Below are 14987 nucleotides of genomic sequence, written 5' to 3' on the forward strand. Positions count from 1 at the left end.
TGCTCCGGTCTTTCTTCCCCGTTTTCGGTAGCATCGCGACTTCGGCCTTCTTCCAAGGCGCTGGGAAATGTCCGAGTTCCAGGCAACGTTGGTAGAGCCTGCGCACCGGCTCGGCCAACGAAGCCCATCCGGCTTTTAGTAGCCGGACGGTTATTCCGTCGATGCCCGGGGACGTGCTCGTAACCCCAATGCAGGAGCGCTCCGCCTCTTCCGCACTAACCTGGGTGTCCCAAGGGATTTTAGCCTCGTCCGGCGACCAGGCCTCCAAGGGGTCTCCCTGCAGGTCATCCTCCGCCGAAAATCGGCCAAGCACCTCCCGTTGCAGTGCTTCCGCTTTTGCTAAAGGCTCGCTCACTTGCTCGCCGTTAATAACCAGCGGCGGGGACCGGAGGCGTGGTCCGGCTCCCAGCCAGCCCACCATGTTCCACAAATCCTTATCGTCGCGCAGTTGGTCGATCCGGTGCCTCCAGTACTCCCGCTTCGCGGCCCGCACCCCTTTCGTATAGGCTTTTTCCTCGGCAAAGGCGTCTGCCCTATTTACAGCGCTCCGTTTAACCCGCTGGAATTCGGACCAGAGCCGCTGGCAGTTTTCGGTCCACCAGGGAGCCGAGCTGTCCCTTTTTCCCGCCGGCGTACCCACGACCCACGTCACTTGCTCCCATAAAGTTGTAAATTCAGCTACCCACGCGTCCAATGCGTAGCCATCGGCCGCGGATCCCGGGTCCGGCATGTTTTGCATGCCAAAAGCAAGTAGCTCCGCGAACTTTGGTAACCGGTCGTCCCTAACCGAAACGTTAATCGCCTCCGGGCGGGGGGCGCCGCGCGTCCGCAGCGTGGTATAAAGGGATTCGTGGTCGGAGCCTGTGTAAAGACTGCTGTCAACCACAGTTATTGTGCTGGGGAGGTTGGAAAAGACCATATCCAGTAAACCCCCGTCGCGGTGGGTGGGCACGCCGATATTTCCTGTAAAACTCATCCCCTGGGCTTGCGCCCATGCCGTCAGTTGGTCCCCTCCGCGTGCGTTTGCGCGGCCCGGCTGGTATGCAGCAGCCGCTACGTTAAAATCGCCGCCTAGCACCGTGGGTCCATTTGGCACGGTATTGCATACCATTTCCAGCGCGGTTTCAGTGCCCGGAGCCCTATATACGTTAACAAACAATATTCCGTTAATTTCGAGCCAGAGTATGTCCCGCGTATTTTGGCCCTGCGGTAGCCGTCGTTGTGCGGCCCTTAGGGCTGCCCCCTTCTTGACGTAGGTGAGCACCCGGGGCCGGAGCCCAGTTATGGCTTCGTAAGTGTTGGCGTGCCATTCGTCCACTGGCGCAAAAACATTATAGCCCGGGTGCGTTTGTGTAGTCGTATTTAGCCCGCACCATGGCTCTTGAACGTTAACCAGGTCCACCTTTCTCTGGTGGCACAACTCCAATAGGCTCAGATGCACACCCATTCTTTTACCTACGTTGGCCCAAACTACGTCGAGGCATTCCCGCTGCATATTGCCGAGCGAGTATTTCGTCATATTAATCGACGGGTTGTTTCCAAGTCTATCCCATCAGCGGGGCAAGGTTCGGCAGCCGCTGCGTCCTCCTCCATTTCGGCTGCCCAAACGATTTCGTCGTGCACGCGTTCCTGTTCAACCTGCAGGAAGTTACGGATGTCCGCCCCTGCCGCCTCGCATGGCCGCGCTCTTTTGTTTGAAATGCTCGATCGGGAGCTCGAGGTTTGCGAATGCTGCGATGAGGTGCTTAGGACCGGGATTGCAGGTGCTGGCTCTCGGCGGGCCGTTTCGGCCCGGTCGTTGATAATCGCGGCACGGTTGGCACGTCCGATTCTGCGAATCCCCTTAAGTTTACGCTGTGAAGGTCGTTCAAGCTTCCCATTTACCACCAAAGGTCGGGCAGGGCAATTCTCATGTCCGGATGGGAAATGGCCGTGGCAATTAACGCATTTGGGGGCTGCCTTGCACGGCTCTTCCTCTGTCGCATGTTTTGCTTCACCACATATGCCGCAACGCGCTTGCCGTACGCAGCGACGTATTTCGCAATATCCCTGGCAACCGTCGTGGTGGTGTGTAATTTTGCGTGATTTTTCAACCTTCCGCGCACGTTTCGACACTCCAAAAAGCTGAAAGGGTTTTACGGGTTGAAGGAAGGACACTATCCACGTGCCCTCAGCCGTATGTGGGTCGTAACCATGTTTGGAAATATGCCAGTTGACTGGCTGCTGGCCTGCTGCCACGGTAATCTCCTCCTGGATTACCTTATGTACGTCCTTTCTTCCGTCCAGGCAATTGAGCGTTCGGGGCACTCCAGAAACGGCGTATGTGTGCCAGGTTGTCGGGACAGTGACTTCCCGCGCGTCCAATGCGTCCATAATGGCCTTGACCGCGCTGGGGTTGAGGAGTTTTTGCCGTGTTTCCTCAGAGGCCACCGTAACACCCCAGCCCGTGGGGGTACGCTTGGCGTTTGGGATTTCACTGTGTGGTACCGAGACCAATTCGGCCAGTTTGGTCGTTACCGCGTATGGCTCCCTCGTCACCATCCGCAATTTGTTATTTACGCGGATCAGGATGCGGTTGGACGGCTGTTCTGTCAAACGTTTCGGGGCTTGGGAGCGGTCCCGGCCCGATTGGGAGGGAGTTGCGGAGCTGTCAGGTGCATTGCCGGGCGTCGTACGTATCGGGTACGAGCGCGTGGCCGGGGTTAAAATTTGCGTTGGGGCCGCCGCTGGTGGCGTGGCGGCTCGCTCGGCCCATGTGACCGATTTGTTAGTGGGCGTGCCTCTGCCTTTAGAGGCCGACGACGCCGTGCCCGTCCTCGTAATTAAAATGCTGCGCCTTTCGCTGGAACTGGTCGGCGAACGCGACGGGGAGCGTGAACGCTCTTTTTCAGGGAGGGTGCGACTGAGGAACCAGCCGCTGATCACGTCGTCAAGTTCAAGAACAATTCTCCTAAGCGCGGCGTCCTCCGGGGCCTGTAAACTTTCGAGCTTGGCTGCAAAGACCTCTTCGAGCCAGCTGCCGATTGTTTCCACGTTTTCCAACTCCTGCTGCAGTGTTTTGATGGCCAGGGCCGGGAGGCTGGAGTACCTTCCGCGGCCAGCCGGCTCAGGCGCGTTAGCGGTGCGCGTGTCGAGAGATACGTGTCCCGACTCGGCCTGGCCCTGCGGCAAAGCCTGCGGCGTGCTCTGCGGGCGCGCGCGGCGGTTTGAGACCTCTGGTGAGGCCATGACGACCGGCGCCCGGAGGGCGAAAATTCTTCAGCTGTTAAGCTTATTGGTGTGTTTGGGTGTGAATCGCTAACAAAGGTGGGTCTGACCCATGAATGGTGGAGGATGCTTGCTGAGGTTCTCCAATGTATGCCTGGCCGTGACAGCGGCTGCGTTTACTACAGTGAACCATGACTCCATCAATGCATTGAATTCAAACATTATATTCAGATAGTTCCCCTGTACATCAGCCACGTTTCCGTGATTTCAATCTCGTCATCAGTTGTTGTCGAGAGTAAGATAGACTTTGCAGATAGCCTTTAACCTAGAGGTCGAAAAAGAGACAAAAAAAAAGGGCTGAAGGTATCGGCACATGTACGACGTACTTCGTACCTTGGTCTGAAGCATGAAGCATGCCATGAGGCAACAACGCCACAACACACATCTTGAGCATAAGCACTCAAGGGCGCCCCCTTTCTCGACACGTTTGCTTGCCTTTTTAATCACAGGCTTATCTCCAAGCATGTATCTTGGTCTGCTTCTGGAGGTACGTTGGTTGGAAAGTATCATTAAATGGATACCGGACGTTTCACGGCCCACCACAACCACTTTTCAAGTTTGATATCCTAGCAACATAGTGGAGAGCAAGAGATGTGTTTTTTGTGCTTTATGTTGAATAGTCAGTGGTCTGTGTCTTTTGGGTGGAAATTACTACGTACTCCGCTGCGGCAGCTCAATGGCGCGAGGGAACGGACCGGAGCAATTGCCGTATCACATCCTTGCTCTCAAGAACCTTATTATATATTAGATGGCTTGCATGGTTTTAAACCAACCCAATGGGGCCATTTTTAAGGGGGTTTCTCGCTATCACATTACAGTGGTACTGTGGCGCGGTCAGTTGTGCTCATGTCCGATTGAAGTTGCTGTCAAAGTGGGTGGGTGCAGACGCAGGTGGCGGGGAAAGCCCGCTTGCCGGGATTTGGAAAGCAGCCAGCCCTGTTGGATAAGGTGGCCAAGGCAGCCTACCAAGCCAACCTGCACTACTCAACAACCTACATTACTATGTACTAGAACTACGAAGTATAACTATAACTATAACTACCCAGAACCACATACACACATCATATGTCAGCCAAGCCTGGGTAGCGTATATATAACCTTTAGCTTCTGTTTCCTTCCAGAACACCGAGGTTACTGATCGCCTGAAAATTCGGACGACAAAGTCATCTTGTCTCCTCCCCTGGCCCCCCATGTTGCATGAATCGCTCCCTCGCTGCCCACCCCGGCAACACGGCGTTTGTTCCCCTGGAGCAAAAATCATTTTGGTCTCCACGATCCCCTATTCCTCGGCCCCAGCGTACATAGTAAATAGGCAGCGCCACAGGCCCCATCCCTGCCAATGGGATGGCGAGTTTTTGATGCCATTGCCAAATCGCGGCAGTAACGCTGTACCATAGTAACGTTGTCGGTCTTGTGGAGTTGCTCCATCGTATGCAACCACTCTCTTTTCTTCCTTGATCCTTCAACTTTCAATTTTTGTGCCGCAATACCACGCAGTTTTGCTACCTAGCCCTGTAAATGTTCCAGGCCGACGGGTAATAGAGGCAACACTTGGATGTCTATTTCCCGTCGGTTATGCGCGGCCTGCCATCACCAATACCTCTATTGCACCCCAGAACGGGGAGTAAGCGTTTTATGTGCCTTGTTTGGGGCGACCATTTGATAGCTCGTGAAGCAGGGCACATCCGAAATGAGACAGCAGGCATGCAAAACTCGCAGCCGAGGTCCCAAGAGTTTGGTAGATGACCAAAATCCATACTGGAATTAGAATTAGAACTATAACTAGTTCTAGAGAGATTCGGTCCGATACCCTCAAGGGTCGTTCAGTACAAGGCGATGTGCATATGTGCGCCTGCATGTGTGTGTACGTGGTACTATAGATACGTATATGCACCCGTACTTGGTAGCAGAGTCCCTGGCCTCGGTAGAGAATGCTGGCGAAACACCACCCGTACCAACGTTCTGGCTTTGTGGGAGAAAACTAGGGGGATTTCGGGTGGACCTCCAGGTGCGTGAGGGCCCGATAAGGATTTCTTGGCTTTTTGATCCACCACAATTTTATTGTTGGCGTGATTCTTCAGTGGCGTGACAATAGCACGGATCCCATGATCGGCACGTCCGTGGGCAAACTTTACGGAGCCAAGTTGCCAAATTGTGGTTCCGCTGCATCTTGATCTTTCAGCCCGAATTGACCCTGCTGTCAATCTTTTCTATTTTTCTATTTGAAACTTTTCATTCGTACCTAGACCTTCCTATCGATACACAACTTCTTATCATACAACCCGAGTCGCATCAAATGGCAGCGGGCTGCACCACCATGTTCCCGCCATCGGGGTGCAGTATCTGGTTGTTGTAAAACACGCCTCCCTTGCCGGCAAGGAACAAGATGGTCGCGGCCATGTCTTGATCGTTGCCCGGTCGGCCTGCCGGGTTCGAGCTCGACTCCAGCCGGTTCTTGTTCTTCTCGTCCGACTTGCCCGCCGTCATCTCGCTCGGGAAGATGCCCGGGGCGACCTGGTTGACCCTGATCTTGGTCTTGATCAGCAGCGTCGACAGCACGCGCGTCAGGTGCACGGCGGCGGCCTTGGACGTCGCGTACGCCGGCTGGCCCATCGAGCTGCCCTTCATCAGCCCGCTGATGGAGGATACGTTGACGATCTGCGACGAGTAGCCCGGCGTCTCGGCGCGCGCCTTGCCCAGCAGAGGGATGAAGGCGGCAGACATAAAGTAGTGCGCCGTAACGTTGGTCTTGAACGTCTCGTCCCACGCCGCCGGGTCCGACTTGAGCAGGTGCTCCGAGACGGCGTCGGCAGAGGTGAAGTCGGGCTCGCCGGCGCTGCTGAACTTGGTCTTGTCGTCGCGCGCGACGCCGGCGTTGTTGACCAGCAGGTGGATGCCCTTGGGCTCCTTTTCGCCGACCTCGCGGGCCAGGCGGACGCACTCGTCCTTGGAGGTGATGTCGCCCGGCAGGGCAATGATCTGGCCCGGGCCCGTGGAGTATTCCTTGACCACGTTATCCAGGGCCTCCTTGCGCCGGCCGGTGATGTACACCTTGGCGCCGTTGGACTGCAGGGCTTGTGCGATCATCAAGCCGATGCCGGTGCCGCCTCCCGTCACGACGGCGGTGACGTGGGACACGTCAAAGAGGACATTGCTCTTCAGCTCATCGTTGCTGTGGAATGAGGTCATTTTGCGGGTTTGCGATGGGAATACTTTCGGGGTGTAGTTGGTAACGGCGCGGCGGATGGGAGTAGTTGATGAAGATGAGTGAATTATCCTTCTAGCAATTGACCCCAGCTGGTATGTTGTGGCTCGGCGGCAGAGCATGTTTAAATAAGCTCAGGAAAACAAGACCTTTTACGTGGTCTCCAGAGATCTGATATCAGTTTTATGCGACATCAAGCCATTATTGTATGTATGCATGATGGAAAGAATAGCTGGGGAAATCCAGTGTAGCTGTCATTATGACGTCGTTTTACTGGGCTGTATGTTTCCCTGCTGCTAGCGAGTGTGGGGCTGGAGGCTTCTATGATCATTATATGAGTTGTTGGCCCAAGAAGCAACGATGGTAGCAACGATTTTCATCAGAATGAGCGATGTTTTTGTGGGATGGAAAACGAAAAGGGGTACCACCAAGCTTCAGTAAAGCAATCCTGTCACGATTCGATGCCCTTGCACCCGAGATTTAAATGAGTGAGAGGCAGCTTATGTAGGTATAGGTAGGCACTTGCGAACAACCATGCCTCACGCTTAGCTTACGTAGTAAAGCGTGGCATCCAGGTTTGCAGATGCCCCACCAGAGCGGAATAAGAGCTTTGTTTCAACTTAAAAAGATTTATTTCCCAAATAGTGTGGGAGCAGGGGGTTGGATGATCGTTTATCAAGGTGCACATTCCAGACTACCTTACTCAAGTTAGGTACGTGGGAAGTTCAGACAAAGTTTGTTGCTCAAGACCATCATAATCTTGGTCGGGGGATATTGTGATCGATCTTGATTCTCCGCAAATTCCCCTCCTGTTGGTACCCATTCCAGGCTATGCACTACATTGTACTCAAGGGTTCTCTGATTTTCGAGGAGGGCTGTTGCCTTCTCCCCACTTCCGCCATATTGCGACAGAGCTTCATGGTACAACAAGGCAAAGCCAGGCTCAAAACCCGAGTCAAGATGGCATCTCAGAGCATAGTAGGGGCAAATGATTGCGGGATATCTTTGTGGAATTAGCGAATATAAAAGAGGTTGATGTCTTTTATTCGTGGTAAATATAGGTAGTTAGTGGTTGCAACAAGCCCTGCTGGGTTTTGGATATCGCTCAAAGCGACGTCTCAGATAGCATCACGAAAAAAAATGAGGTTTGCAGTTCTTACTAGCCTACTGGCCACGGCAATTACCGCCTTGCCTCTCGAACCACGTCAAAACGTCTCGACGGGTACGGGTAGCGGAATATACCCGGCGGTAGGTTTCCCCTGCTGAACTATGCGCATGTTCGAACACCAAAGTAAACTTTTTTGGTGGTAGCGCAACCCAGACAATCGGCAAAATCGGAACTTTATTCTTACCTACATCCCACTTGTGGCTAACTCACGTGGTCACTCCAAGCACTACACGACCGACCACACTCTTGCAAAACACACAATTTACATGCCCGTGAACCCACCCCCTGACGTCAAGCTTCCCGTGGTCGTCTGGGGGAACGGCGCCTGTTTAGCAAACGGACTCCGGTTCCAGGACTTCCTGACCGAGATCGCGTCCCACGGCTATATAGCCATCGCGTCGGGCGCGCCCAACGGCACCGGAAACACCACTTCCCGATGGATGACCGACAGTATCGACTGGGTCGGCAAACATGCCGGCAAGGGCAGGTACGCCACAGTCGATGCGAAAAGGATCGTCGCGGCCGGTCAGAGCTGCGGCGGTCTCGAGACCTACGATCAGAAGAACGACCCGCGCATCAGGGGGCTGGGCATCTTCAACTCTGGCCTGCGGAATAACACGATGGCGTGGCAAACGTCACAAAGCCCGTGTTTTACTTTTTGGGCGGTCCGACCGATATGGCATATGTAAATGTAAGCTTTGCTGGCTGCGGTTGCTGCGGGCTACCGAGCTCTAAATCGTGCCCTAACCACTTCTGCCCCCTTTCTCGCCACCTCACTGCATCATGCACACATAAAAGAGGCGGAAATCAGAGCAGTCACAGCACACAGTCTGCAAACTCTGCAAACCAAAAGGCAACAAGCTAACTTTTCCACAAACAGGGCGAGCGCGACTACAAAAACTTACCGGCGGGCACCCCCAGCTGGAAGGGAAACCAGCCTGTGGGGCATGCTGGTACCTACCGTCAGCTTTACGGGGGAACATTTGGTGTCGCGGCCGTCAAGTGGCTGGATTGGTTGCTGAAGGGTGATGCGACCGCGGCCGACTTCTTCAAGGGGGATGGAGCAGTGGCTGCCGGGTGGGTTGTCGAGTCCAAGAACCTGGATAAGGTTCCTGTTGCTGCAGCTCCATAAGGTGTATGCGCGTGCTAGACTGCAGCCATCAACATACCCAAATATCAAAGGGGTTGGGAATGAGGAGGGCTAATTAACACGGGGATCGAATAAAAGGAAACACATAAAAATAAAAATAAAAATAAATAAATTGCCACTTGGTGCCCTTGGTCAAACCTACACAACTTGGGCACTACTTCACTCCCATTGTCGACACATTCCCAGTCCCTGACTTTCTTTTACATCGCCAACATTTTGCAGCACATATTGGACTTCACAAATATGCACTCTTTGATCAAATTTTCCATATTGATGGTCGGTGCCTGGCTGGCAACCGCCGAGACAATCGACAAAACCTGTGGCCGGAGCGAAGGCATTATTCACTATGCCCACGAACGGCACATGGCCGGCTTCGGCGCCCTGCCGGCTGACTTTCGCGACAAGTACCACGACACCGTGAGCATAGGCTCGGCCATCCAAATCACCAACTGGGCGATGCCGCCTTGGAACGACACCGACAACACCCCCTACACCGGCATACTTTGGGGTCTGGGCGACCGCGGCTGGAACAACGAGGGCACCGTCAACCACCAGCCGCGCGTGCACCGCTTCGCCCTGACCCTGGCGCCCGATTACCCAACCCCGCGGGAAAGGATCAGGCTCGAGTACCTCGACACCATCCTCCTCCGCGACCCCCAGGGCAACCCGACCACGGGGTTGGACCCGGACGACTGGGGCGGCGTCGAGTTCCCTTACTTCCCGCTCCTGCCCTCGGCCACCTACCTCGGCGACGGCTGGGGCGGCGGCGACCAGAACGAAATCACGACGCGCGTCGCCATCGACCCGGAGTCTCTGCACGTGGACGAGGCCGCGGGGATCCTGACCATCGGAGACGAGTACGGGCCCATGATCTACACCTTCTCCATGTCGGGGCGCATGATATCCGCGACGGCGCCGCCGGGGGCGTTCCTGCCGTACCGCGGGTCCAACGCGACGCACATGGAGCCCAGCTTCTCGTCCGACGACCCGCGCATCGGCGACCCGGGCCGGTGGCCCATCACGGCGGAGCCGGCGTCGGGCCGGCCCAACAACCGCGGCTTCGAGGCGCTGGCCGTCAGCCCCGCGGGAGACGGCATGTTTGCGCTGATGCAGGCGCCGCTGATGCAGGAGGGCATGTACCAGCCGGACGAGCACCGGGTGGCGCGGCTGCTGTACTACAGGCGCGAGGCGCGGGCCGGCGGCGAGCTCAGCCACACGCTCGAGGCCGAGTACCTGGTGCCGATGCCGCGGTGGAGCAAGACGGGCGAGGCGGAGACGCTGCCGACGTACACGGACATGGTCTGGCTGTCGAGGTGGCAGGTGCTGGTGCTGGCGCGGTCCATGGGCCAGGGCCGCGGGGGCGCGGCGGGCGCGCACAGCTCGTACCGCCAGGTGGACGTGGTGGACCTGCGCACGGCGGAGAACGTGCTGGGCGCCAAGGACGCGCGGTACGAGCAGACGCTGGACCCCGAGGACGGCGCGCCCAACGCCTGGGCGCGCATCAAGCCGGCGCTGCACTGCGGCTTCCTCGACATCAACGACGGCATCGACCTGTACGAGTACGGCCTGCACAGCTCCGGCGAGGACGACGTCGACCTGATGAGCGAGAAGTGGGAGGGCATCACCCTCGCCAACACGGGCACCCCGAGGGAGTGGTTCCTGTTTGCCGCCTCCGACAACGACTATGCGACCCAGAACGGTGAGTCTCGCCGTCGTCGATCCCTGTTCGCGCTTGTTGTGTCTATCGCTGCGCTTCTCGTTTGTTCTCCCCGCTGACCCGTAGTGCAATGATGCCGAGGGTGATTCCTCGGTGTCTGTTGTCCGAAAACAAAAATCATAGGCTTTGTCAAAGGTGGCCTCGTCACATATAAAGATCCGAGGAAGATTTCGATCGACACCCATATTCTGGCCTTTAGGATGCGTCTGCCGTTGGGGATGCCCTATTGAGGAACTCCGGAAAGTGGCTGGTCAAATGCTGCTCCGTGGGCGCAGGAAGCAAACATTGGGCCACCGGCAGAGAAAGAGCTCTTACACCTCTCTAGGACTTGGTAGCGGTCCGACTGCGCACAAGACGGAGAGGAAGATCAGAGCCAATGTATGCATTTTTATCGTTTGCCCGAGGACAACTTGATAATTATTTTTTTTCGAAACGATTCCCAGTAAAAACTCCAGTCCTATGCCGAAAAAGAAAACACAATGCCATCAAACCCAAACCTCGTCCAACGCCCGGTTCGTCTCTAGATATGTGTAAATCTGATCATAATTCTTGCAGACGTGCGTGGCGTCCCAGCCATCGCTGCCCGTCTGGTTGTCCGGGAACGTGGTCGCCTCCCCCTCGAGTGCCGTGTCGCCGCAGCACATGATGGTTTGGCGGAGGTATTCGAAGCAGTGGTTGACGTGCCAGGGCGCCATATCGTCCATGTTGGAGCCCGACGCCGTGGTGTTGGTACGCATGTTTGCGTATGTTGATGCGATGGCGTGCTATTTGTTTTTTCGAGTCAGTTCTGGCCAAACTCTCGGTGCTTTTATCCTAGCCCGAACCTTGATCTTGGATCCCAATTATTCGGGCAGGCAGACAATGGTAGACCGAGAAGAAGAAGAAAACTCACCAGGCAATGCAGCTGATGCGTCACAGACGTCGTGTACGCCGTCGCGTTTGGAAACCCAACCAGCTTGTGGGGAAGGTTGTTATGCCTCTCCGGGTGGTCAATCTTGACGTAGCCCAATCCTTTCGGTACCAAGTCCAGCCACTTCTTCTTCGTGGCAGGCGAGGAGAACTCGGTTGCGTTGTCGGGGAAGAAGCCAAAGTCGGGCACGAATTTCTTGATCTGTTGCGAGACCTTGGGTGCGAACCCTGTGATGTCTCCCGTGCTCTCAAACTCGCAGTACCCGCCACGTGCAGTGCTTGACCTCCTCTCGAGCAGCAGGCCGATTATCGCAAAGAACAAAATGCCGTCGATAAGCCAGCGCCAGGGGCCGACGGCATCCGAGATGCGTTGCACGCGCGAGCGGCGTCGACTTTGGTTGTTCTGCCATTGTTGTTCCTCCTCCTCCTGGTGGCCCATCAGAGACTCGCTGGAGTCCTTGGGGGTGCGCCCTGCGCTTTCGTCTCTGAATTTTGGAATTGGTGCCATTTTTTTGTCTTGTTTGCTTCGTGACCCCCCTTTGCGTGCGATATTCTGGTGTCTCAAGTCGTATTCGGTTGAGTTGAAGCTGTCGTGGTTGTGGTTCCTGTTGTTGTTGGCCCAAGGTTCGTCCCTTTCAGATCACAGGAAGAGACCATGAATGAACGGATGATGGTGGTTCCCCAAAATTATCCACGAGAGGGCTGCCATGACTTTTTAAGCAATTCTGGTACGTTGCTTGTCATTGACTTGTTTCTTCGCTGGAACTGTGGATGATGAAACGTAGATCGGCGTCATATTGTATCAGGCTCAAGCTAAAAATGAACCCAATTAATTCCCACCCCAGATTCCATGGTCGGATTTTAAGTTGTTGCCCCAAATACCAACGTGCCACTGAACCCACTGCGGCGTCAGGGTCACGTCTCATGCTATTACGAGGAACAGACCGGTCAATCAATCCATTTTGCCTACGCGAGGCGGCAGATTGACGGCCGATTAAATGCTATCGGGAAAATCCCGAGTCGGAAGGCATCCGGCAAAAAACCTTGATTGCAAAGGTTCCGCCCAAGAGCGATTAATGAATGTAGGAAGCTCTCAAGTATCGTCACGAGAGAAATGAGAAGCGAGTCAACATAATCTTTCAATTGACCAAGGAAGGGTATCTATATCATTCAAACTTTTATAAAACTTTCGATTAGGCTATTAATATAAACCATGCTCTCTGGGGTACGTACGGCCGCATGAGGACAAGCCTCACGCGAACGACAACCTAGATTGGCATAGTCATGTTCATGAATCGCATCCCACCCATAACGCGACATGGCAACAAACTTTTTCTCCACATACATCCTTCTCTCTAGAACACGTTGCCCACACGGCCCCTCTCCTCATCAACCTTCCTGACGTCAAGGTCATCCCAGAACCAGACGGCGACAATGACAAATGGCGCGAAGCAACAACCGGCAATGACCATCATGTGCTGCATGTCGCCGTACGCGGCGTCGATGGCGTCCCTGACGGCCCCCGTGGCGGCCTGCTGAACTGTAATGTCGCCAAAGATGGTCCAGGCGTCAGCCTTGGCCTCGTCGGGCAGATACTGCATCAGCTTGAAGGGCAGCAGGTTGTTCCAGATTCCACCGGCGATGGCCTGGCCGATGGCGGCGCCGACGGCGCCAAACAGCCCGTGGAGTGCCAATCCAGGCGCCACCTCGTTGTGCTTGACGGTGGCCATGACCGCCATCTGACTGCAGAGCGCAAACACGCACGAGGCCAGACCCACGAGCACCTGCAGCACCACCAGGACGGCGATGGAGGTCTCGGGCGTCCGGAAGCGGACCAGGAGCGCGGTTCCCAGGATCATAAAGGGCACGCCGGCCATGGCGACCCACTTGACCTTGCCGGTGTAGCGGATGAGAATGCCGATAAAGACTCCCAGGATGGCCGACGACAGCGACAGCGAGTTGATGGTGTAGCTGGCGTCGACGACGGACAGCGAGTGGGCGACCTGCAGGTACGAGTAGTAGTAGGTGTCCCAGCAGAAGATGCTGGCAAACATCAGACCGTAGCAGGAGCAGGCTCCCAGGATGGTCTTGTTGGTCAGGTACACCCAGGGGAAGAACTGGACGGGGGCGTACTTCTTCTCCCAGATGTAAAAGACGGCCAAAAGAGCAGGTCCCAGCACGAACATGGAGATGAGTCCGCCGTTGGCCCAGCCGCCCGGAACATAGTTTACGAGCGAGAAGGGAAGCAGGAGCAAAGATGCACCGACGGTGATGAGGAACAGACCGACCACGTCCAGCTCGACGACGTAGTACTTGACCGACTCGAAAAAGGTGCGGCCCGGCTTTTCACGCACCAGCCCGACCGACTTTGCCTTGCGCTCGTTGTAGATGAAGACGCCAATGATGGGAGTCGTGGTGGCGATCATGATGATGGCAAAGGCTCCAAAGGCCCAGCGGAAGTTGACCTCCTTGAGGAAGCGGTCGGCGATCAGGGGGCCGGTGAAGAAGCTGATGATGAGGGGCGACGTGTTGAAGCCAAAGATGATCATCCTGTTCCTGAGCGTCGTCATGTCGGCCACCGTCACGTTGATGATGAGCAGCAGCCCGATGTGGCCAACCCAGTACATGACCTGTGCGGCGGCATATGTCTCGACGTTTTGGCACAGGGCCTTCATGATCATGCCGATGGTGATGAGGAAGACCATGCCCGCCAGGCCCTCCATGCGACCCCAGATGTTGATCATCTTGGCGATTGTGAGGGTGATGACGCCGCCGAGGATGGTGGAGACGATGGATGTTGTAGAAATGAGTCCGTGTCGACCGAATGCTGACGTGACGTATGGCGACAGCGCACCCTCGACATTTCCTAGCATCGAGTCCACTGTCGACACGAGGTAAAGACTGTTTGGGGGTGCAAAAAGTTGGTCTGTCAGCGTGAACTATACTCTACGTGTACAAGACGTTTGGTTGACTGATCTAGGTATGGGCTGATCTAGGTATGTATGTATAAAATTTTATGACTTACAGCCCAAAGGTTGCCCAGAGTGTCTTGGTGGTCCAGACCTTGGTGATGGCCTCGGCCCTTGCGACACCATCTTGCTTGAACTCGGAGCTGGCATCCGACTCGTTCTTTTCCTCGGCATTGAGGCTGCCGGCGTTTCTCTCAATGTCGTCGGCGTTGACGGTCTCCTTGCCGATGCTGTGGACGGCTTCATTTTGAGCCGCGGTGGTGTCGGCGATTGGCATGCCCGATGGCGGTGCCGCGGGGGGCACCGTCATGGGAGCTGCGTTGGAGGTCATGGCAGCAATTGTCGATCCGATTGTACTCGAATCGAATCCGTCTTTCGTCGTGGTTGGACAGGGGGAGGGACAAAGGAGTATTACATACAATGTCCTGCACACACGGACGAATCACCGACTACTTGGGAGACGATGGGGGAAAAAGAAAGAAGCGAAGCAGTGAGACCTGAGCGGAACAGATCGACAGGACCACGGCATACATATATATACAGCTACATAGCTAACCCGGTTATGCACAGTAATGTATGACCACCACAAATGAAGAGGGCGG

The 14987-nt window shown here is 55.5% G+C and overlaps 5 protein-coding genes across 5 annotated transcripts; 2 read left to right on the plus strand and 3 right to left on the minus strand.

Moving 5' to 3' along the window:
- Positions 1–4241: 4241 nt before the first annotated feature.
- Positions 4242–6682, minus strand: MGG_01935 (short chain dehydrogenase/reductase). Its single transcript, XM_003719282.1, has one exon. The coding sequence runs from the start codon at positions 6592–6594 to the stop codon at positions 5560–5562; it is 1035 nt and encodes a 344-aa protein (XP_003719330.1). The 5' UTR covers positions 6595–6682; the 3' UTR covers positions 4242–5559.
- A 1224-nt stretch (positions 6683–7906) lies between these two features.
- Positions 7907–8772, plus strand: MGG_01934 (uncharacterized protein; the record flags this gene model as incomplete). The annotated part of the gene is made up of 2 exons (XM_003719283.1): positions 7907–8305; positions 8521–8772. The coding sequence occupies 2 exons, from the start codon at positions 7907–7909 to the stop codon at positions 8770–8772; spliced, it is 651 nt and encodes a 216-aa protein (XP_003719331.1).
- Positions 8773–9153: 381 nt separating this feature from the next.
- MGG_01933 (uncharacterized protein) lies at positions 9154–10737 on the plus strand (the record flags this gene model as incomplete). Its single annotated transcript, XM_003719284.1, has 2 exons — positions 9154–10489; positions 10631–10737. 2 exons carry the CDS (start codon positions 9154–9156, stop codon positions 10735–10737), a joined length of 1443 nt encoding a protein of 480 aa, XP_003719332.1.
- A 107-nt stretch (positions 10738–10844) lies between these two features.
- Positions 10845–12283, minus strand: MGG_01932 (uncharacterized protein). Its single transcript, XM_003719285.1, has 2 exons — positions 11400–12283; positions 10845–11271 (listed from the first exon to the last, which is right to left on the minus strand). Exons 1-2 carry the CDS (start codon positions 11922–11924, stop codon positions 10993–10995), a joined length of 804 nt encoding a protein of 267 aa, XP_003719333.1. The 5' UTR covers positions 11925–12283; the 3' UTR covers positions 10845–10992.
- Positions 12284–12538: 255 nt separating this feature from the next.
- Positions 12539–14984, minus strand: MGG_01931 (siderophore iron transporter mirB). Its single transcript, XM_003719286.1, has 2 exons — positions 14442–14984; positions 12539–14317 (listed from the first exon to the last, which is right to left on the minus strand). The coding sequence occupies exons 1-2, from the start codon at positions 14714–14716 to the stop codon at positions 12772–12774; spliced, it is 1821 nt and encodes a 606-aa protein (XP_003719334.1). The 5' UTR covers positions 14717–14984; the 3' UTR covers positions 12539–12771.
- Positions 14985–14987: the final 3 nt, after the last annotated feature.

Source organism: Pyricularia oryzae, chromosome 6 (genome assembly GCF_000002495.2).
Source record: "Pyricularia oryzae 70-15 chromosome 6, whole genome shotgun sequence".
Taxonomy (NCBI): Eukaryota; Fungi; Ascomycota; class Sordariomycetes; order Magnaporthales; family Pyriculariaceae; genus Pyricularia; species Pyricularia oryzae.